General features: G+C 50.7%; 1 protein-coding gene across 2 annotated transcripts in view; it reads right to left on the bottom strand.

Annotated features, from left to right (window-relative positions):
- TBX4 (T-box 4) overlaps positions 1–17244 on the bottom strand; it is a 32580-nt gene extending 15336 nt beyond the window's left edge. Inside the window, exons 1-4 of one of the 2 annotated variants that reach the window (XM_006832359.1) lie at positions 17035–17244; positions 16122–16216; positions 6037–6156; positions 4714–4861 (exon numbers count right to left, since the gene is read on the bottom strand). In XM_006832359.1, coding sequence (XP_006832422.1) covers positions 4714–4861; positions 6037–6156; positions 16122–16216; positions 17035–17223 — 552 coding nt within the window. In that variant the 5' untranslated portion in view covers positions 17224–17244. The remainder of the gene's footprint in view (positions 1–4713; positions 4862–6036; positions 6157–16121; positions 16217–17034) is intronic. The other variant, XM_006832360.1, reaches the window with a different exon arrangement.
- Positions 17245–19204: the final 1960 nt, after the last annotated feature.

Below are 19204 nucleotides of genomic sequence, written 5' to 3'. Positions count from 1 at the left end.
AGGTAACTGACAAAAGTGAAACTGACGTGTGTTTCCACCTAGGTAACTGACAAAAGTGAAACTGAGGTGTGTTTCCACCTAGGTAACTGACAAAAATCCCAAACCATTCACTCATCCAGTTGATGGGGCTGCAGCAATGGGAATAGACATCAGTACAACTCTCATAGGGGACAATTTGTCCGTATTTTTCCAAAATTACAAATCCAAATACCCTTTGAGCCAGAAATAATTTATCGTCCAGATTGGCACGGGCACAAAATGACATGTGTGCAAGCTTATTCCAAAGGGAAAAAAATAGGAAACACTTAATTCCTTGAGTAAGGGACTGGTTACATAATATAGAAAGTCCTGGTATGGCACTGTATAATAAGCACTGGACTGCTAACCACAAGGTCAGCTGTACAAACCCACCAGCTGCTCCTTGGAAACTTTATTCAGGGTCACTATGAGTCAGAACTAACTCAACAGCACTTAAAAACAACAACAACATAATACATAGAACAATCTTGAAATGAAACTCTATGCAGCTGTCAAAAAGGAATGAAGAAGCTCTCTGTGAATAGGATAATCTCCAAAATACAATGTCAAATTTACAAAACCGGGTGCAAAAAAGTATTTATAGTCTGTGACCACCAATACATCAAAGAGGGATGTTGAGATGATATGTTCATATCTGCTGACATATGCATCAATAAATACTAGAAAGAAATTACCAAAATGAGCTGTTATCTGGGGGGAAGGGTGAAAAAACTGTATGGATGGGGATCAAATGGAGAATGACTTCTTTGCATACATTTTTATTTATTCACTGATTTATTTTTGAATCTTGTGAACATACTGCCTATTCAAAATTCAATAAAAAAAAATACAAATGGTAACTATGGCAAGTACTAGGGCAAGAAGGTATGTGGTACTCTAAGAGACTACAATGGGGACCCTGAACTGTCTCCCTGGAGCACTGGCATTTGAACTCAGAATTTGAGGCTGAGGAGTAATTGACTAGGTAAAGGGAAGCTGTTGTGAAGCCCATGGCAGTAGAGTTGCTGGCACTGTGAGGAGCCTGTGCACAAGCTGGTCTGTGTTTGAGGAGCTGCAGTGCTCAGAGCTAACTCAGCATCTTGGACTAACTATGTCAGAAATCATCAGCTGGTCCTCCTCTCCTTAGCAACCTGGAAGTCCTGGGATACAATGGTGGTGATGATCCTCCCTCACCCACACTACACACTCAAGTTCCAGCATGAAACCATCTTTAGCCCACTACAGCTATTCCCTCCCTGCCTCCAGATCATGCCACCGGCCCCCTCTAGGTCCTCTCCACAGGGCAAAGTCCCTACCCCACATCCCAATGAGACCCTTCTAGACTTCCCAAAGTCCAAGTATTGCTGCAATCCTAATCAGAGGAGAGGAAGGTGGAAAAGAAGCAGTTCCTCTGTCCATCACTGAGTGGCCTAGCACAGAAACCTATTTGGGGAGCAGGGAAGGCTGATGGACAAGTGGCCTCTGTTACCAACAGAACAACAGAAGTGGAACTGAATTGGGCAACTGGATACAGCTTAGTCCTGCCCTAGCCCCCCAGAGCCCAGTAGCCATACCCCGAACCTACTCCCTAAGAGCAGACGGCTTTTCTGAACTCACAGCAACAATCCACAAGGAGTTTTCTAGTTGGGATCTAGTCCAGACATAAAGGAACATCTAGCAGTTGATCTGAGGACCCCACCTGCCTTGTATGACATGCTGCCTGGCTCATGTCCCCACTTAGACCATGGGATGCTTGGACAACAGACAAAAGTAGCATTATCTGCTGGGAGGGAGGGCTCAGAAGATAGGGAAATCGGTGAAACACTAGTAGACAATCCCCAAATAGCTACTCTACACTCAGCACAACCAGGATTCCCTTCTCAAGGCCTTGGTACCTGGAGCAGACACAAGGCCTCTGCCACCCTGTCCCACTCTGCAATGAGGAGATGAGGTGACTTGGACACAGGAACTTCTAAGCTAGGACACTGAGTCTACCTGATGGTCCCAAGACATGCCACACCATTCTCACTGGTACTCACTTCACCACATGGCCCCAACTTCCAAGGAAAGATCCCAGCCCTTTGGGTGGGGACGGCTGCCAATGGAGGGCAGCCACTAAAGTCCCTGGACAACGTGGGGACCCCAGAGGAAAAATCCCAAGTCTGTTTGGCTGGAAAAGTTTATTGAAGTGTGGAAGCTTTTAGGGGGGGCTGAAAATGACTTGTGTAGAAGACAGGCTTCTTGTTAGGGAGCAAGTGCATACATAGTACAAGAGGGCTCTTTTCCAGGCTTCTACACTGTGAGGCCACAGGGTCACTATGGGTCGGAATTGACTCAACAGCACTTAACAACAACAACACTGAGAGGCCAAGAAAGGTGACGGAGAGCTCACAGTTCCCATTGGTACAGGCCAACAAGCAGAAAGCCAAGGTACAAATGGACTAATTTGCCCTAATATGTCTAGTAAGTTACAGGTCATCCTCCATAGCCCTTACCTGGATGGTCATTGGCTGCTTTCTCTCTGTGAAAACACGACTCTTAGAGTTCTAGGTACAGGAAAGACAGGTGGAGAAGCAAAACTGGTGGGGGACCAGAAGTCCAAAGGTTTGGGTCCTAGCATCTGTTCCTTTATTCTCAGCCCTTAGGATGGGCACCCCATCTCTGCCACCCCACAGGGTACACTGTAATCAATAAACTGCAAGTGTTGGGTCAGTGCAGGAATGAGAGGAGAAGGGAGATGCTCTGTTTCTCATCCCACCAGGGAGAAAGCTGAGTTACTTTGCAGTCATATTCCTTATTCCACAGAAAGGGGAGCCCAGCCAGGCACCGCAAGGATGGTCAGAGGTGCCCCTAGCACCATGAGCCCACCAAACAGCCCCACTGATCCAGACTCAGACTATCTGGAAGGTTCCCGGAAATCACTTAAGGGTTCAGGCAAAGCCATCTAAGAAAAAAATCAGGCTGTGGAACCCTAGTGCTAGACATTCAAGGCCAGATTTCTGCCTTTCACATTCTAAACAGGGCCCAGTTTTTCAACTTGCCTCTCTCTCATTCTCTGTAGCAACTTGGTGAGGTAAAAGAGCCCTCTGATGGATTCCTGCAGCTGAGAACCAGAATAACAAGCTAATGCATCCAAAATTCTCACCAGCACTTTGATTCCTGGGTGCTTCTGACCACCCAGTTCCTGCAAGCTCTTTACTGACCCCAGTGGTGCCTGTGTATATGTGCGACTGGAGGCAGACTGTGCCAGCCAGCTTGTGTCCCCAGCCTCCCACTACAGAGGCCCTCCCTGGCCTTCTCAGGTTGGTGCCATAGCCTGACCAACAGAGGAGACCAGAGAGGAGGTAAGCAGGAACAGACGCGGACCAGGATAGTGCCCAGGAAGACCTGGCGATCCCCTCTACCTCTCAGTTAAAGAGTCTTGGGGCTCTGGGAGTCTGGGGCTTGGCTGATCCTGCCCATCAAGTCAGTGGCTTATTTCTGCATGCCACCCACCCCCAGAGGCGGGGGCTGCATCGCCATGTACACATGCCCGGTGCACATCTGCTCTGTCCAGCGGACACCCAACAGGTTCTGCCTGTCTGGCCTGGGAAAATCCAATATGTGGGCCTGCAAAACAGGTCTTAATGATGTTCATGAAGCATTCTCCTAGTTGCTTATTTATAGATCACCAACAATTTACAAGAGAGCAGAACAGACTGAAAGAATTCAAGCTAGGAGCTGCTTGCTAGTTGCATGCCAACCAATCAGAAATGAAGCCTTTGCTGGAGTTTTCCATGAGGAGCTATGATTCACAGAATTCTGATCTGCACACAACTCCACAGAAACAGAACTGAGGCATAAAAGAGGGACTCACCTGCGCACGTCCCCATCCCCACCTCCACCCTGCCATGTACACTTCACCTTGTCACAAGGACAGCTGTGCCTAGCTAGCAGCCTCTACTTATACCCCTCACCCCGGGCACCCCACCTCAGACTCCAGGGGAACCATGGGTAGCCTAGAGGGACAGGCCTTGTGCCCTGGCAGATATACCAGGTCCCCAGATTTCTGTTGGCCACACATTTGAGCTAAAAGTTTCCACATTAAAATACTCTTTTTGAGGGCCTGCCAGGACCAGATGGGGAAAGAATGAGCTTCGGCAGCTTGGACGGGGCTCCCTGTGAGCGTCAGGTCCCAGGCCAGGCTAGGCCAGGAAGGGGCTGACCCAAGAGTCACAGTAAGGACTTGCCCTCTGGAGGGTAGACCGTGAGCAAGTCATGCAGATAGTACATTCCCAGCGGGGGCTTCAGAATTCATCACAAGCCTGTCCCAGGGTTTACTTGTCTTACGGTATGCTCTGGCAAGACCAAGTTTTGGGAAACATTAGAGAGATCTGGCTGGACGCCATTGTTGTCATGGTTACCATTTATTTAGCCTTTCCTGTGTGCAAGCGCTTTCTGCATATTCTCCCATTTAATCCTCACTGCCTGGAAGGTACAGATGGTCATCGCCATTTTCTAACCAAGGAAACTTGGGCTTACTAAGCAAGGCTAAGGAACTTGCCTAGAGTTACCCATCAGTGTGTAGTAGGGGAAGGGCGCATGAGTCTAACCGTTCCAGGAGACTCAGAAGTTTCTGCCATAGCCTGGAGCTAGCTCCCACCCCTAACACGGTCCCAGGACTTGCCCCTAAGGTGAGACAGTCCCCATGCTTACATGGCCGAAGGGGTCCAGGTGGTTGTTTGTCAGCTTCAGTTTCTGGAAGGAGACCAGCTGTCGCATCCAGTGGGCCCCAGTAGCGGGAGAATCCGGGTGGACGTAGAGCCTTCCAGGCATGGCCGGCTCAGCCTTCCCTGCCACCATCCTGTCAACAGACAGCACGGAAGCAGCTGATTACCCTAGGGCCTGGTGACACCCAGAGGCTCTGTCCCCTCTGGGAGCAAATCTCCATTTTTCTGAGATTTGTTGCTGGTCCCATCACATTGTCAGTTAGGAGACTCTAGGGATGGGAATGAGGGGCAGAGGGAGAGTGGTAAAGAGGGGACAGCAATCCTGAATCCCTTATGTGTGTGTTAAATTTCACAATTTATAAATGGTATGTACATCATATTATTTAGAGGGAGCTTCTCAGAGGACCTGAACAACTTTCAAATTGCTTGTCTCTAAAATAATGGTAGTAAATTAATTGGCAGCTGTGCCCTCAGCCGGAGTCTGCTCTGGGTGCTTACCTAGCCCAGAGAGAAAAGAGGAAGAAGCATCCCTCTGCTCAGATTCTGATTACCAAATTCCACCCCCTCACCCAATCTCTGCTGGCTCTTCCATCCCCATGAACCGCAAAACCCAGCATCCTGAACAACTCCCGCTCTCCCCTTGAGCCCTGTCCTGAGGTCTGAGGGCAGACACACTATTAAGAAATTGACCTCAAGAGAAGTACCCAGCATTTATCAGCCAGTTCGGTTTTACTCCTCACTCTGCCTGTCTCCCTCCTTTCCTTGCCAAAGGGTTGTAATATCCAACCTACCAGGCAGAGCCTAGCTCACTCAGGAAGGTGGACATGCAACCAAAGAAGAAAATGTAGCTCAAATAGGAGGTGGCTGGAATAATAATAGGAGAGAGCTGTCCTAAACCTGGTAACTGGACCCTAAATTATCACAGTCCCCTAAGAAAGCAGTCCCCAAGCTACTGGGCGAGGCAGCCCCACCAGAGCCTGACTCTGCCCGGTGTTGTCTGTCCAACACCATAGTCATCAAGTCTGGATGGCCCATGGTTGTGGGCATTGGCTCTCGGAATCTACCCAACACTGAGCCACATTTTTAACCTCCAGCCCCAACTCCCCTCAAAGCAGGTATGCAGACATCATCCTACCTCTGCACCCAATTCCAGGGAGTGAATCTGAGGCTGTGGATCTGGGAAATCACTTAGATTAACTGGTGAATCCTTGGGGAAAACATCAGATGAGGTGGCATGGGGGTGGGGAGGGGAGTGCATGAGCAGGTGAAGGGAAGGCTGGTGGTGTGGCGAGGGTCCCAGGCCTCTTACCATTTATTGTCACAGAACTTGTAGCGGTGGTCATCAGCCGGGACAATGTCAATCAGCAGGATGTACTTGGTCTTGGGGTTCATGCCTGTGACCTTTACCTTGTAGCTGGGGAACATCCTCCTGGGGGAAGCCAAGGGGTGAGGCAGGAGGCATGGGCAGAGCACCAGGAGAGAGGGCACAAAGCGAGAAAGAAGGGAAGAAGGTTTTTTAAAAGGCACTGGCTTTCAGCAAAAGCCTTTAAGCAAGCAGTAAGGAGCTCCGGTAGAGTAGTGGTTACGAATCGGGCTGCGAACCTCAAGGTCAGCAGTTCGAAACTACCAACCATTCCACGGGAGAAAGATGAAGGCTTTCTACTCCCATAAAGATTTACAGCCTCGGAAACCCTGTACAGGGTCACTATGAGTCAGAACCAACTCCATGGTACTTAACAACAACAGTGGTTAAGCACTCAGCTCAGCTGCTAACCAAAGGACCAGTGGGTTGAATCTACCAGCCGCTCAATGGGAGAAAGACAGCAGTCTGCTTCTGTCCAGTTATAGCCTAAGAAGCCCTGTGAGATCGTCCACTCTTTCCTATAGGGTCACTGTGAAGCAGAACTGACTCCATTCGGCAGCAACAGGTTTTCTTTTCTTTCTTTTTTGTTCTTCTAGTAAGAGACCTTGGCATTGCTCACAGTTGTGTAGACTTGCACAAGCCACTTCTCTCTCTGGTTCTGCGGAGAGGGTTGTGCTAGCTGTTCTCATAGGTTAACGAAGTTTTCCAAATCCAAAGTCTCATCCCCCAACTCATAATTCCCTATGATTTCGCCCTAGGGACTGAGCAGATGAACCACAGAGTTTCTGGTCAAGACTATGAAAGAGGAACTTTGACACCAACTTTATTTCCTTCATGTCCTTTGCCAGCTAAAATTCTGGGATGTGCCTGTCATTTGCTCCTCTGTAGAAGTTCTCAGGAAGATTGCTGACAATCCTGCTCCGAGTCAACAAGGCGGCCTGTTCACACTACCTGGGAGTCCAAGAGCCTCATGGGGTAGAATAGGACTCTGGTGCCACACTGCCATGGTTCATAGCCTGGTCCCACCACTTTCAAGACGTAAGGATTTGGGCAACTTACTTGGATCTCTCTGTAGTTTGTTTTCCTTGTCGCTAAAATGAAGATTATGTTACTACCTACCTCATAGGTTGCTGTGTGAATTAAATGAGTCTGTATCATTGTTACCACTGACCCCCCGCTGCACCGTACCCTCTGCAAACAAACGATATGATCTCTTTCTATGAAAATAGCTTCACGAAAAAACAGTTTTCCTATTTCTGCAGCCCACGTTGAGCCTGCCCAGGACTCTGAGGTTCAGGAAACATTCTAGAGAAAGACTTCTCCAGACCAAATCACCACACATACACACATACAGCAGCAACTACGAATACAGTTGGTCCTCTCTATCTGCAGGTTCCACAGCTACAGATTCAACCAGCCTCTGATCAAAATAATGTTGGGGTGGGGAGAAGGAATTAAGTGGTCAAAATAATTCCTCAAAGGCTAAGCGGGAGAGTAAAGTGCTATTTACATCGTATTTACGTTGTAATCTAGAGACAATTTAAAGTATACGAGAGGATTCATGTCGTCTATTATACCATTTTCTATAAGGGACTTAAGCACCAGGTAGATTTGGATATCCTCAGGGTGTTCTGAAGCCAAATCCTCACAGATACTGAGGAATGACTATATCTGCAGAGGGATCCCTCCCTCCCCTGGTCACTAACCCTGGGCAGAAAGAAAGCAGGGTAAACTGCCCACAGTCATCCTTAAATGCCCTTCCTCTCCTAGCTGATCTTCCCCCAAAGGCCCACCCCAGGAGGGAAGCTGGATCCAACCTTACAGCTGACCCTAGGGAACAGGAGAGTCAGCTCCCCTGAATTATGATCCTGTTCAACCAGTCCACTCTAGGGACCCCTCTCTGCCTCTCACTCCCGCCCCCCACCCCTCCTCACCAGGAAATACTGCCAGACCCTCAAAAGAAGCTCCCCTAGACACCTTACAGATGAATAGAGTTCCCCACTTTGTAAGCAAGGGTATAGCTCACCTGGACAGGACAGGACTTCCAGAAAGAACCAAAGTCTCCACAAGCTGACAGAGTCCACATCAAGCTCAGGCCAGGTCCCTGAGGTAGAGGATGTGATTCTACCCCTGGCCCAGCCCCCATCAAAGCTCTCTGGTGCTGGAGAAAAGGCTGCTGTGAGGACTGTGTGCGTGTGTGTGTGTGTACAGGCACGAGAACATGTGCATAAGCAAGTGATGTGAGTGCCCATGTGTGTGTGCATGCGTGCCTGCAAGGAGGAGGGAAGTTCTAGTTGCAAGTCTAGGGACTTATAAACCATGTGGAAGAATTTGTCTCAGATGTCAATTGAAAGCACTTTCAAATACCCACCCCACCCCCTCCCAAGGAATGGGGGAAGCGAGGGCTCCGGAACCCAACCCTTCCTCTTTCTTACCAGCCTGCTTGCCCCTGGCCTGGGGGCGCAGCTGGAACCTGCACCACCCTCTCCTGGCGTGAGCTGAAAGCAGGGAACATAGCAGCTGCATCACCTCCCCTCTCAGGGTGGGAAGGCCAAGAATTTTGACCCTACTAGGCCACCATTTTGTAATTGCTACAGAAGCAGCCTCAAAATGGGGCAGCCCTGGCTGTGCTTAGCATGGCCTGGCGTCCATGCTTTACACTTAGCCTGTTTCTCCAGGTGGCAGCAGCAAAGGGCAGGCTGGCTTCCCTCAGGGGCTAGCATCCACACACCAGCCAGGAGGAAATGGCTCCCTGCCACAGTCTTCAAATCCTAGGCTGAGGGGGCTCAGGGGCCCACCCTACTACCCTTCATCTCAGAAGAGCAGGCAGCCAGGTTGACACTGACGAAGTGCTTTTTAAAGACCTTTAAGAAGCTTGTGCTCTGCCTCCAGACAGCACGAAACTGGGTGTCCTGGAATTTGGCTTCCTCTGGAAGCTGACCATGGACCAGACTCCTGACTGATAGCAGTCTCAGGGAGGTGTTGCTGGACTTGAGCTTAGCCTGGCTTCTGCCTTCCTTGCCTATCAATTCCCCTCTTCCTGGGGCAGTAGTCCCCAGAACCTAGGAGAGATCTGGGAGTTCAAAAATCTTCTGCTGCAGGCTGAGTTGGCAGGCTGGGAAGCATCATCATTGCCTTCCTGGGAACATCTCAGTCTAGTAAGAAGGAATTACTTCTAGGCTACCCAGAACAGAACACACTAATCAACAGAACAGGGCCCTAATCAACCACTAGTTGCTTTCCAGTTGATTCCAAATCATGGGGGGCGGGGGTCCATGTACAACTGTGTTCTATAGAAGGGCCAGCCCAGTGTCGGGGAAGAGCTGAATGGGAAGGTGGCGCAGGCTCCCACTCAGGTCACAAGCCTCCTGGTCCAGGCTGAAAGGAGAATGCAAACGACCACAGGTCCCACAGGTTATCGGCTCTTGGTTCCAGAGGACACTAAAGATGGAGCTGACATTGGTCAGCACAATTCTGGGGCCTCTCTGAAGGTCCCTAGCTGGCCTCGGTGTGGGAGCTGAGCACGGCCTTAGAATGATCAATCATGAGTGGGGGAAATAAGTCTCAGCAAGTCTGGCGGGAAGGGCCTAAGAGAGAAGCACTGAGTGTTGCTGGAATCCCACTCAGCCCTCACATTCCCACCCTCGTCACTAACACAGCACCTCTCCTTCAGCTCCCCACCATTTTCAAGTGCCCACAGCCCTCTCCCTACACCCTACTCTCTCCAAGAACTGAGGAGCCGTCTCTCTGCGCCCTTCTGCAACCCCTTTGCACTCTTGTATGCATCCAGAGTTCTTTCTCCCTACATCCCTGATGCCCCACACCCTGAGGTTTCCCGTACCCCCGCCCCCGACGGCCCGCAGATGGGGCGCTCCCCCGGCACACGCGGAAACGGCTCCGCCAGGGGAATAAACAAGCCGCCTGCCCCGCCGGCCGGCGTAGATGAGGGGCGTAGATGAAAGCCGGGGTTTCTCCTCTGATTAAGAAACATGCTCTGAAAGGGTGCGGGGCTGTAGCCTTTATCTACTTCTTACTCGGAAATGGTTTTAGAATGAACTGCTAACATAAGCTTGCTCGGACATATCTCGGTGTCCGAGATTTGCGGGGGGGGGGGGGGGGGGGGGGGGGGGGGGTAGGGGACAGATTTCGGGGCATTTTGGGGGGCAGCAAACCCCTAACTGCGGATTTGAGGCTGAATGGGCGGAGCAAGTTACCGTGTGGCCGGGAGAGTGCTGACCTGCTCGCTCCCCACACCTACCCGTAGGAGAAGGGAAGAGCAGACTTAGGGTACCCGTCAAATTCTCTCCACCAGACCCCGGGGGCCCAACCTTCTTCAATCAGATTTCCCAGAAGCATCCCAGGAAACCAAGAGCAGTTGTGAGCGCCTTCCTGTAAATGTAGGCGAACAACCAAATAGAAGGGTTGAGAAGTCTGGAGGTGGCCAAGAACTGGTTGTCCTGGTTGGGAGGGCACACAGACTTTCTGGTAAGGTTGGCATTGTTGTAATGTTGTATTTCTTTATCTGGAAGCGGGTTACAGGGGCTGTTCACTTTGTGGACGTGGACGTTTGTCAAGCTTTATATATATAAATACACACTTACGATTTGTCCTCTTCTGCAGGAATGTTCCACTTCAATAAAATTTGCATTAAAAAATTATATGGGTACAAGTCTTGGAACTGGCTGCAGGAAAAAGGCGGGGGTCTACAGAAAACCCCACCCATCTTGCTATGCCTAATGTCTGGGAGTCTAGAAGAATTCTGGGCATTTTGGGGAGAGGCCAGGGCCCAGCAACCTAGGGTAAGAACGAAGAGTGAGCAGTGCCGATGCGGCCCACACTGAGACCCAAACTTCTGCCGCCAAAATGTTTCTGAGATTAATAACACAACAACTCAATTTATTCCCACTTTCTAACCAACAAAAGAAAATGTTTTCTAATTTGCCAAAAGCATTTTTAAACGAAATATTTTCCCTGAATTTGGGGAGGAGGAGCAGGGGTGAGGGTGTGTGGAATGGATGTTGTTTTGGAAGGTCAGCTGCTTCTCTTATAATTTTTTTAAGGCACTTCCTTCTGATAGACTTTTGCTTTCAGAAAATACTTTAAAAAGAGATCAAAGCACTCTCTCTCCAACCCACTTTTCCAGTGTCTTCAACCCTTACTTCTCTTATCACCCACGCCACTGGGCTCTGACGCTCTGTATACAGAGCGAGGGCAATTGGCTTTGAAGCCCTGGATTAAGCCGGGCCAAATCCTTGCCTCAGAATAACAAACAATATAGGTTCAACAGGAGTTCTCATCGGTAGTTCATTTTTCAAACGCAAATTCACTGTCACTAACACAAGCAACATTGAACTCAACAGGCTATGAAGGCTGATAGAGGAGATTTATCTGGTGGCAAAACCGTGACCTAGGAGTAGGGCAGTCAGACAGTTAGGAAATTTTCATTTGGGGGAGGTTTCTATTTAAATGTCTGTGGAGCTCACTTTTATCTGTATTTGGTAGAAAATGCAGTTTCTCACATGGACCAAGCTTGGCGGGGACATGAGGCTCTGGAGAGAGGGACCTGCTCTCCACTATGAAGAGCAAAGGAGCAACAGAGGACTTGGGAATCAGGAAACAGGGAGGGGTTTGGTCCCATTTACACAGGATATCAAGAGTTTCTGAGAATCCAGAAATGCATGGATCACTTTGTGGTGGTATTTTATTTACCAGATCAAATTGTTTAATAATTTAAAGTCATTCTCCAATGATGGAGATCACTTTCTCCTTTGGTCTTCAGACTTTTAAGGACTTAAGGCAGGCGGAAGACTTGTGACCTACGAATTCAAACTGGCTTGAAAACCTCTGGCTCCTCTTCTCCAGGGCCCACAGCTTAGCCAGCCAGGGTCTCTAGGGTAGAACAGCAACCCTCCATTAAACAAACAATCATGAGGATCTCTGAATGTTGGGGCTTTGCTCTGGGAATGGGATACATCATTTGCTTGGCTTGGAGTCGATTCCGACTCATAGTGACCCTGTTTCTGAGGCTGTAAATCTTTACAGAAGCAGAACGCCTCATCTTTCTCCCGTGGAACAGCTGGTAGTTTCAAACTGCTGACCTTGCAGCTCACAGCCCGTTTCATAACCACTACACTACCAGAGCTCCTCGTAGAGACCTGGAAATTGCCCAACCTTGTGTCTATCTATGTGAGTCAAGTGCCTCTCCTGTCTGGGGTTTGGTTCATGTTCTCCCAGTTCCCCTCCAGCTCTAGAAGTTTAGAAATCTTTGGTTCAAGGTTCAGGGGTCATCTACTGAAAGTGTCCCAGAAAGGGTTCCTGTAGAGTCACAATGCATTGGGGGACTAAGGAGAGTCTTGGACAGAACAGAGAAGAACCCCAAATCCAAGCAAAGTAAGCTGCTTTCAGAGGCTACCTGTATGGGAATCCAACTGTATGTGGGGGTGTGGGGGGACACCAGACAACTAGGGGCAGTGAAAGTGGTCTTTGAAGAGAGAGGGTGGGCTATGCGGGAGGATAAAGGACTCTGAGAACCCTGGGGAGCCAGGGAGGCCAGTGACTTAAGGACTAGATCTAGTACAAGGACAACTTCCTGCCAGAGATGATGAATCCATAATTGGCCAACATCATCACAGCCATTTAAAAATTATTACCATTATTCCCTCAGGCCGATCTCTAAGCCTCTACCAGGATCAGGCACAAACATCTGCTTGAAGGTGACCACCTCTGAAACTGTGTGTAAGTGTGTGCTGGGAGGAAGGGAAGGAGGAGGACCCACACAGGTGCAGGAAACCCCACTGAGGAGAACCACAAATGCCTTTTGTTTAGAATGGTGGAGACCAGGCATGCCCAGAGAACTTACCAGCCAATCATTTTCAAAAGAAAAGTTATTTCTGCTGCCCAAAAATGGAAGTTTCTGAATCTTTCACTTTTTTCTTTCCTTCCCTCCACCCCAGCAGGCACAAGAAATAAATCCTACTCTTCACACCTGTAATCCACTTGACAATTTACCAAGCCCCATCCACATGATTGCTTGATTTGAGCCTCACCCAAACCCACCAAACCCACTGCCCTCAAGTTAATTCTTGAGCCTCACAGTAACTGAAAAGGAAGGGTGGTACTATGGCTACAGTCAGCATTCTAGTTTACTAACATTGAGGTTCCCTAACTTAGATCTAAGTGCACCAGGGCTGTGACACTTGTGCCCCCCCCCTTATCCCCTCCCCCCTCCAACTTTCCAACATTCCTTCCTTCCTCATCCTCAAAATGCACCAAACAAAAGCCCTGAAATCTCCCTGCTCCCTCCCCTAATGAAGAACGTGGGTGGCCATGCCCCTTCTCTGACTAAGGCAGAGGGTGACTGAGTATTCAGCCCCAGTGTCTGACTATCTAATAAGCAAGGAAAGCATGGGCTTATTTGTGTTTACTTATTCATCTGTAGTGAACAATTTCACTCCCCTCCACACACACACATTAAAGATTCTATTTCTAGGTATGGTTGCATCTGTCTCTCCTAACCCCACAGCATCTTCCTACAGAATGAAAGTCTCTTTTCCAATTTATAATCCCTGAGAGGGACTGAGAACCCAGTAAGCAAGGTAAGCAAGGCTTGTTGAGGTTAAGTGCCATTGAATCAGTTCTGACTCATAGTAACCCAGTATAAAATACCCTAAGCTATAAATCTTTAAGGGAGCAGAAAGCTTTATCTTTCTCCCTCAGTGGGCTCGAACTGCTGACCTTGTACTTAGTAGTTCAGTGCTTATCACACAGAACCACCAAGCAAGGCTTATTTTTGTTCATTTACTACTCTGTAGTGACTAACTGGAGTCCTAGTATGGTACTTTAGGATAAGCACTGGACCGCTAACTGCAAGGGCAATGGTTCAAACCCACCAACCGCTCCTTGGAAACCCTATACAGGGCCACTTTGAGTTGGAAAGCACTCAATGGCAGCTCAAGAACAATGAATAATTTGGAACCCTGGTGGCATATTGTTGGACTGTTGACCACAGGGTTGGCAGTTCAAACCCACCAGTCATTCCATAGAAGTTAGATGGGGCTGTCTGCTTTGATCATCAGAAACCCAAAGGAGCAGTTCTGCTTTATCCTACAGGGTCACTATGAGATGGAATCAGAATCAACTCAAAGACAGTGGGCTTGGTTTTTTGTTTTTCTGAGCCCTGGTATGTTGCTGTAGGATAAGCACTGGTCTGCTAACCACAAGGTTGGCAGTTTAAACCCACTAGCCGCTCCTCACACACCCTATACAGGGCCACTGTGAGTCACAACAGACTTGACAGCACTTATCAACAACAACATTTCAAATGGATTAAAAATTAAGCCCATCCTTACCCTGTTTATTGGGGTAAGCACAGACTCATTTGTTAACCCATGCTCAGCCCCTGCTCAACTCCAACAAAACAAAGGAGACCACAGCTAATCAGCAAGCAGACACAGAAATGACCACAGCACCCCATACTGCACACAGTAAGTCACTGGCTTTTTGTTTCCTTTGAATGACCACCATACACTAAGCAGCTCAGCAGTTCTCTTAAAAATAGAAGAAATGCTGAGTGAATACTAGACAATTCTCTAATGATTATTAATATTTTAGCTAACCGTTAGTGTCTACTTACACCTGCCAGGAACTGTGTATGTATGTAAACATACTTTACATAAATATATATGAGGTGGTTGGTGTTGGTTATGTGCCGTGGAGTTGGTTCTGACTCACAACAACCCTGTACAGGGTTTTCAAGCAGAAAGCCTATCTTTCTCCCAGGAACTGCTGGTAGTTTCAAACTGCTGTCCCTGAAGTTAGCAGCCCAATTTGTGATCACTATGCTACCAGAGCTCCTTAGATATGAGGTAGAATCTACTGTTTTACAGATGGAGATCTGGAGGCAGGCAGACAATTAAATACCTTTATGGTTGCAGATATGAAACATCCCTTCATCTGATTCCAGATCTGGAGCCCTAGATGCTTCACCAGGATTACCATTCTTCTGAAAACCCAAGTATAAGCTAATAGCCAGCCAAAGGGATATTTTCTCACCTAATTTGTCTACAGGGAACCAAAATCAGGCGTATGCATGTAGGAGGGACAGTGGAGAGAGAGTTCCTGAACTCCGAGCTTCTCTGTCTGCAGCGATCTCCCTTCACCTGATAACCACTTGGCCCCATTCCCTGCCCCACCCCAGACACCTTAGCTCCAGCGAACCCCCACCGTCTGAGTCTTCCTCCTTTCACCTTCTCCTCCCTGTTTTCTCCCACAGACACCAGCGCATTTTAAAGATGTTTCCACGTTATAAATCATTCTTCTCTGGCAGCCACCCTGAGATCCATTTCCCAAACATTACACACACACACACACACACACACACATAACCCAATGCTGGTGCCTTCCTATTAGCTAAAGAGAGGGCTGGAAACAGAGGAGCATCACCAACAGAGACATGGAGTTCACTGTTGTTCCGACTCATAATGACCCTGTATAGGGCTTCTGAGGAGCAGCTGGTGGGTTTGAACCACCAATGCTGTGGTTCAAACAGCAAGATCCAGGGCTTAACCCTGCAGCACCACACAAGGATTCCTTGGAGTCTATTGTTGTTAAGCGCCAACGAGTTAGTTCCTGCCCCAGAAAATTTATTTTAAAAAGTTAATCAGGTCCCCCTTCCCTAATCTACTAATGGGCATCTCCCCACACTTCTCAATCAGTGCAATTCTGAGAAGCCTTCCTCCCAAAGATCCCAAATTAAGGAGGGCAAAGCAGCCCCCCCCCAGGGGGTAAAAAGTGCTCTGCAGGACTTCGGGGTTGGATCCTTGTTTGCATCTCATTTACATGGTGGTCTTCTAATCAATCCATCCCAGGCTCCCAGCTTCCTTCCAAGCTTTGATTGAAGTGGTAGCAGAAAGTAAGGCTGAGGCTGGTCCCTGCCCCCTCCCCATACTGGGGACCTAGAGGACTTTAAGAGATTCCCTGGAGACCTCCACTGCTCCACCCCTCTTCTCCTGATGGAGATTCCCTGCGCTGACCTGCCCGCCTTGGTGATGATCATCTCGGTGCCCGCCTCGTGGAATTTCTTCCAGAGCTCCTTCTCGTGCAGCCCCACCTTGATGTTCTCGACGGTCTGGGATGGAAAGGAGGACTCGTGTTTGCCTGGCCCGCGGCTCCGCGCAGGCCACTCTCAACTCCAGCCTGGAGGGCTTTGGGAACCACGCTCTCAGAAGGCAGCACACAGGACCCAGGAAGCATTTAGCACACTGCCAGGCCTAGGCGCCCACACCTCGAGATTTCGTTTCACAAAATTATTTTGTAACATTGGGTAAATTTAAAAAAATTTTAATCGGTGGCTGATCCGGGCTGCACCGACAAATGGGATGTAAGGGACACCCACAATGGCCCTGCCAGGTAGATGACACGCTCCGACTCAAATATCTACGGAGAGAGGCTCACACTTCAAATGGCCAAATGGGACCCCAGGTTTGTAGGCAGATATATAGACACCCGAGGGGCGTCCACGTCGGTCAGACGCGCGCACCCACAGGATGCATTGCAGATTCAGACTGTGATTTCCAGGGTTTCACCCCGCGGCCTTTGAGCTCTGCATCGGCTCCCATGTGCGCCCGGGAGAAGTGGGCTTTTTCTGCGATCCCCTCTAGTTCCCTAGGGTCCTTTAGCTGGACCCTTGGCCTGGGGTCACTCCACTGTCGCAGGAGTCTCCCTCCCTCACCCTCGCTCCCCACCCCCGTCCCTAAATGATGGAGGGACGAAAAGCAGAGAGAGCGAGCTGCTGCGCAGAGGAGTGGGGCGCGAACAAATTGGCTTTCCTGATGCAGCCAGGTCCCCCGGAAGGAGCCCGGCCCACAATGGGCAGTATTAACCACCACAGACGGACCTGCCACCAAGAGGATACCTGACCTCTACCCGACGGCGGCGCGGCCCTACCTGCTCAGCTGCGGCGGCGACGTCGGCTGTGGGACCCGGAGGGCTGCCGAGCGCGGCTCCGCTGAGGCCCGGAGCGACAAGCGCGGGCTCGGGGACGGGGGCGGCGCTGGCGGCACTGGCCTCACCGAGCGCAGGGCCCGGGGCCCTGAAGGCCTCCTCGCTCTCCGACAGGCCCTTGTCCTGCAGCATTTCCTGCGGGCACAGCACACTCAGAGTCACTCGCCCGGTCCACACTCGTTAAAGGCCCCGAGGCCGGCAGAACCGAGCCTGGACTTCAAGCAGGGCGTAGGACCGCGGGCGCACGTGGACCCCGCCCCCCCCCAAGCTGGGGGAGGGAGCAACGGGGAGGGCAGAACCCTTACCTCCTGTCTCCCTGGTCTGGACCCCAGAGGGTCTGCGTGCGCGGCTCTCTGCCTGTCTGCCCCTGGTGTGAGACGTGTGATGAGTGGGTCTGGGGGAAGGACCGCCCTCTCGGCATTGCCCCAGCTGCACCCCAGTCCCTCCTTCCAGCTGGGCTTTGGTGGGTATGAGACCGGGGCCTTCTCTGCTGTTCCCTAATACCTGGGTCCAGAACCCACTCGTAGCCCAGGGCAGCCAGGACACGTCCCAGGCAGGCAGGCCAGGAGGGCAGGGCCCAGGTTCTTGTGGCTGGGATCCATCCCTACAGAGCCTTCTACCTGCACTCACTCAGATAGCACTTTACTTAGCACATGGGCAGAAAGCTTTCAACTCTGTCCAGTCCCACTCCCATAAATACCTTCATCCTACGGGGGCACACATCCTCACACCCAGACACTTCGCCCTCACACAGCTTCCTAGTCACCCATACGGCGGGTCTCCTAGGGCTGTATTGATCCATGCGCTGAACTTAAGCCCTGGGGCTCCCTAGTCTCGAGAGCCCTCTCATTCGTACCTGTTGGTTCCAAGGGGCTCCAGTGTGGGCCAAAGGCCAGTCCCCCAACTGAGGACCAGACTTGTCCAGCGCATCCAGTTCACAGGCCTGGGTACAGCTGCTAGGGCCTATTCAGTCAACTGCCCAGATGCCTTATTCCTACCCACTGCTGGCCCTGGAATACATGATGAAATCCCAGCCTGCAAGGGCAGAGGCGTCCTACCTCTATCGGGGTGCTAGCTCTTCTCCTTTTACCTCACTGTTCTTCTGTCTTCTTTCAGAGCTGGACACATTCTGTAGGGCTTTGTGTATGCTGTGCCTTGTGTCTGAATACCCTCCTTTACTCCTCCTACCTTCTTCCTGCTCTGCCCTGGATATCTGCACATCCCAAGGCCAGGTCCCTCTCCCACCCTGTCCACTCGCCTCCCCAGCTCGGGCCTAGACTTAAGCTCCCAGGGCCTCGCTAAGTAAACAAGCCAAGTGCAACTAAAGAGATAAAAAGGGGCTGGGGCCAGCCCGCCTGGGAAAAGCCCATAAAGATAAGGCTGACAGCCTTGGTCCTTGTCCTCCGGCCACAGCAGGCAGGGAGCGGGACTCCTGGGGCATGGCTACCGCTGACCTCAGACCTTGCGTGGAAACCCGGGAGTCCCTAAGCGGAGGAACCCTGATCTCTTGGAGGAGTTATGCGTTCGGCTCCTTCGCTCTGGTTCTGGCAGCCAAACGCAGCCATGTGGCCCTAACTTCATCTAGGGCCCAGTCCGGATAGACGTTCGCCATGGCTGCGGGATCCTAAGTGCTCGGCCCCCACGCGGCCAAGAGGAGGGGCCGCTCGCGCGTAGAGGACCTGACCGCTAGATCCTTTGCAGGGCACTTGTCACACCCGGAGTCGTACAGTGGCACCGTCCGTCTCCCACCGGAGGTCCCCGTTCGGTCCCGTGCCCAGCACGTTCGCTGTCCGAGTCCACTGTCCGAGTCCGCTGGCCCCGCCGCTCGGACTCAAAACCCGGGCTGCGCCATGCTTTCCAACCCCTCGTCAGGTTCGCCTCTTCCTTTTCTCTCAGTCACAGACTGGGCCACATACCACCGTCGCGACAGATCGCCCTTGCGGGAGCTCCGCGCCAATTTCCTTTTCTTCCCAAAAGGCTGGCCGGGGCGGACGTCCCCGCGGCCTCAGAGTCCCGTTGCGCTCAGACGCTGGCCGGGTCTGGCCACGTTAGTCCTTCCTTCGCGCGGACCCTCAGCGAGCGTACCAGCCGCCTCCAATCCGTTTGCTCTTGG

This window comes from Chrysochloris asiatica, unplaced genomic scaffold (genome assembly GCF_000296735.1).
Source record: "Chrysochloris asiatica unplaced genomic scaffold, ChrAsi1.0 scaffold00007, whole genome shotgun sequence".
NCBI lineage: Eukaryota > Metazoa > Chordata > Mammalia > Afrosoricida > Chrysochloridae > Chrysochloris > Chrysochloris asiatica.
The sequence above is the reverse complement of the archived record's forward strand: the minus strand, read 5'-3'. Positions and strand labels throughout refer to the sequence as shown.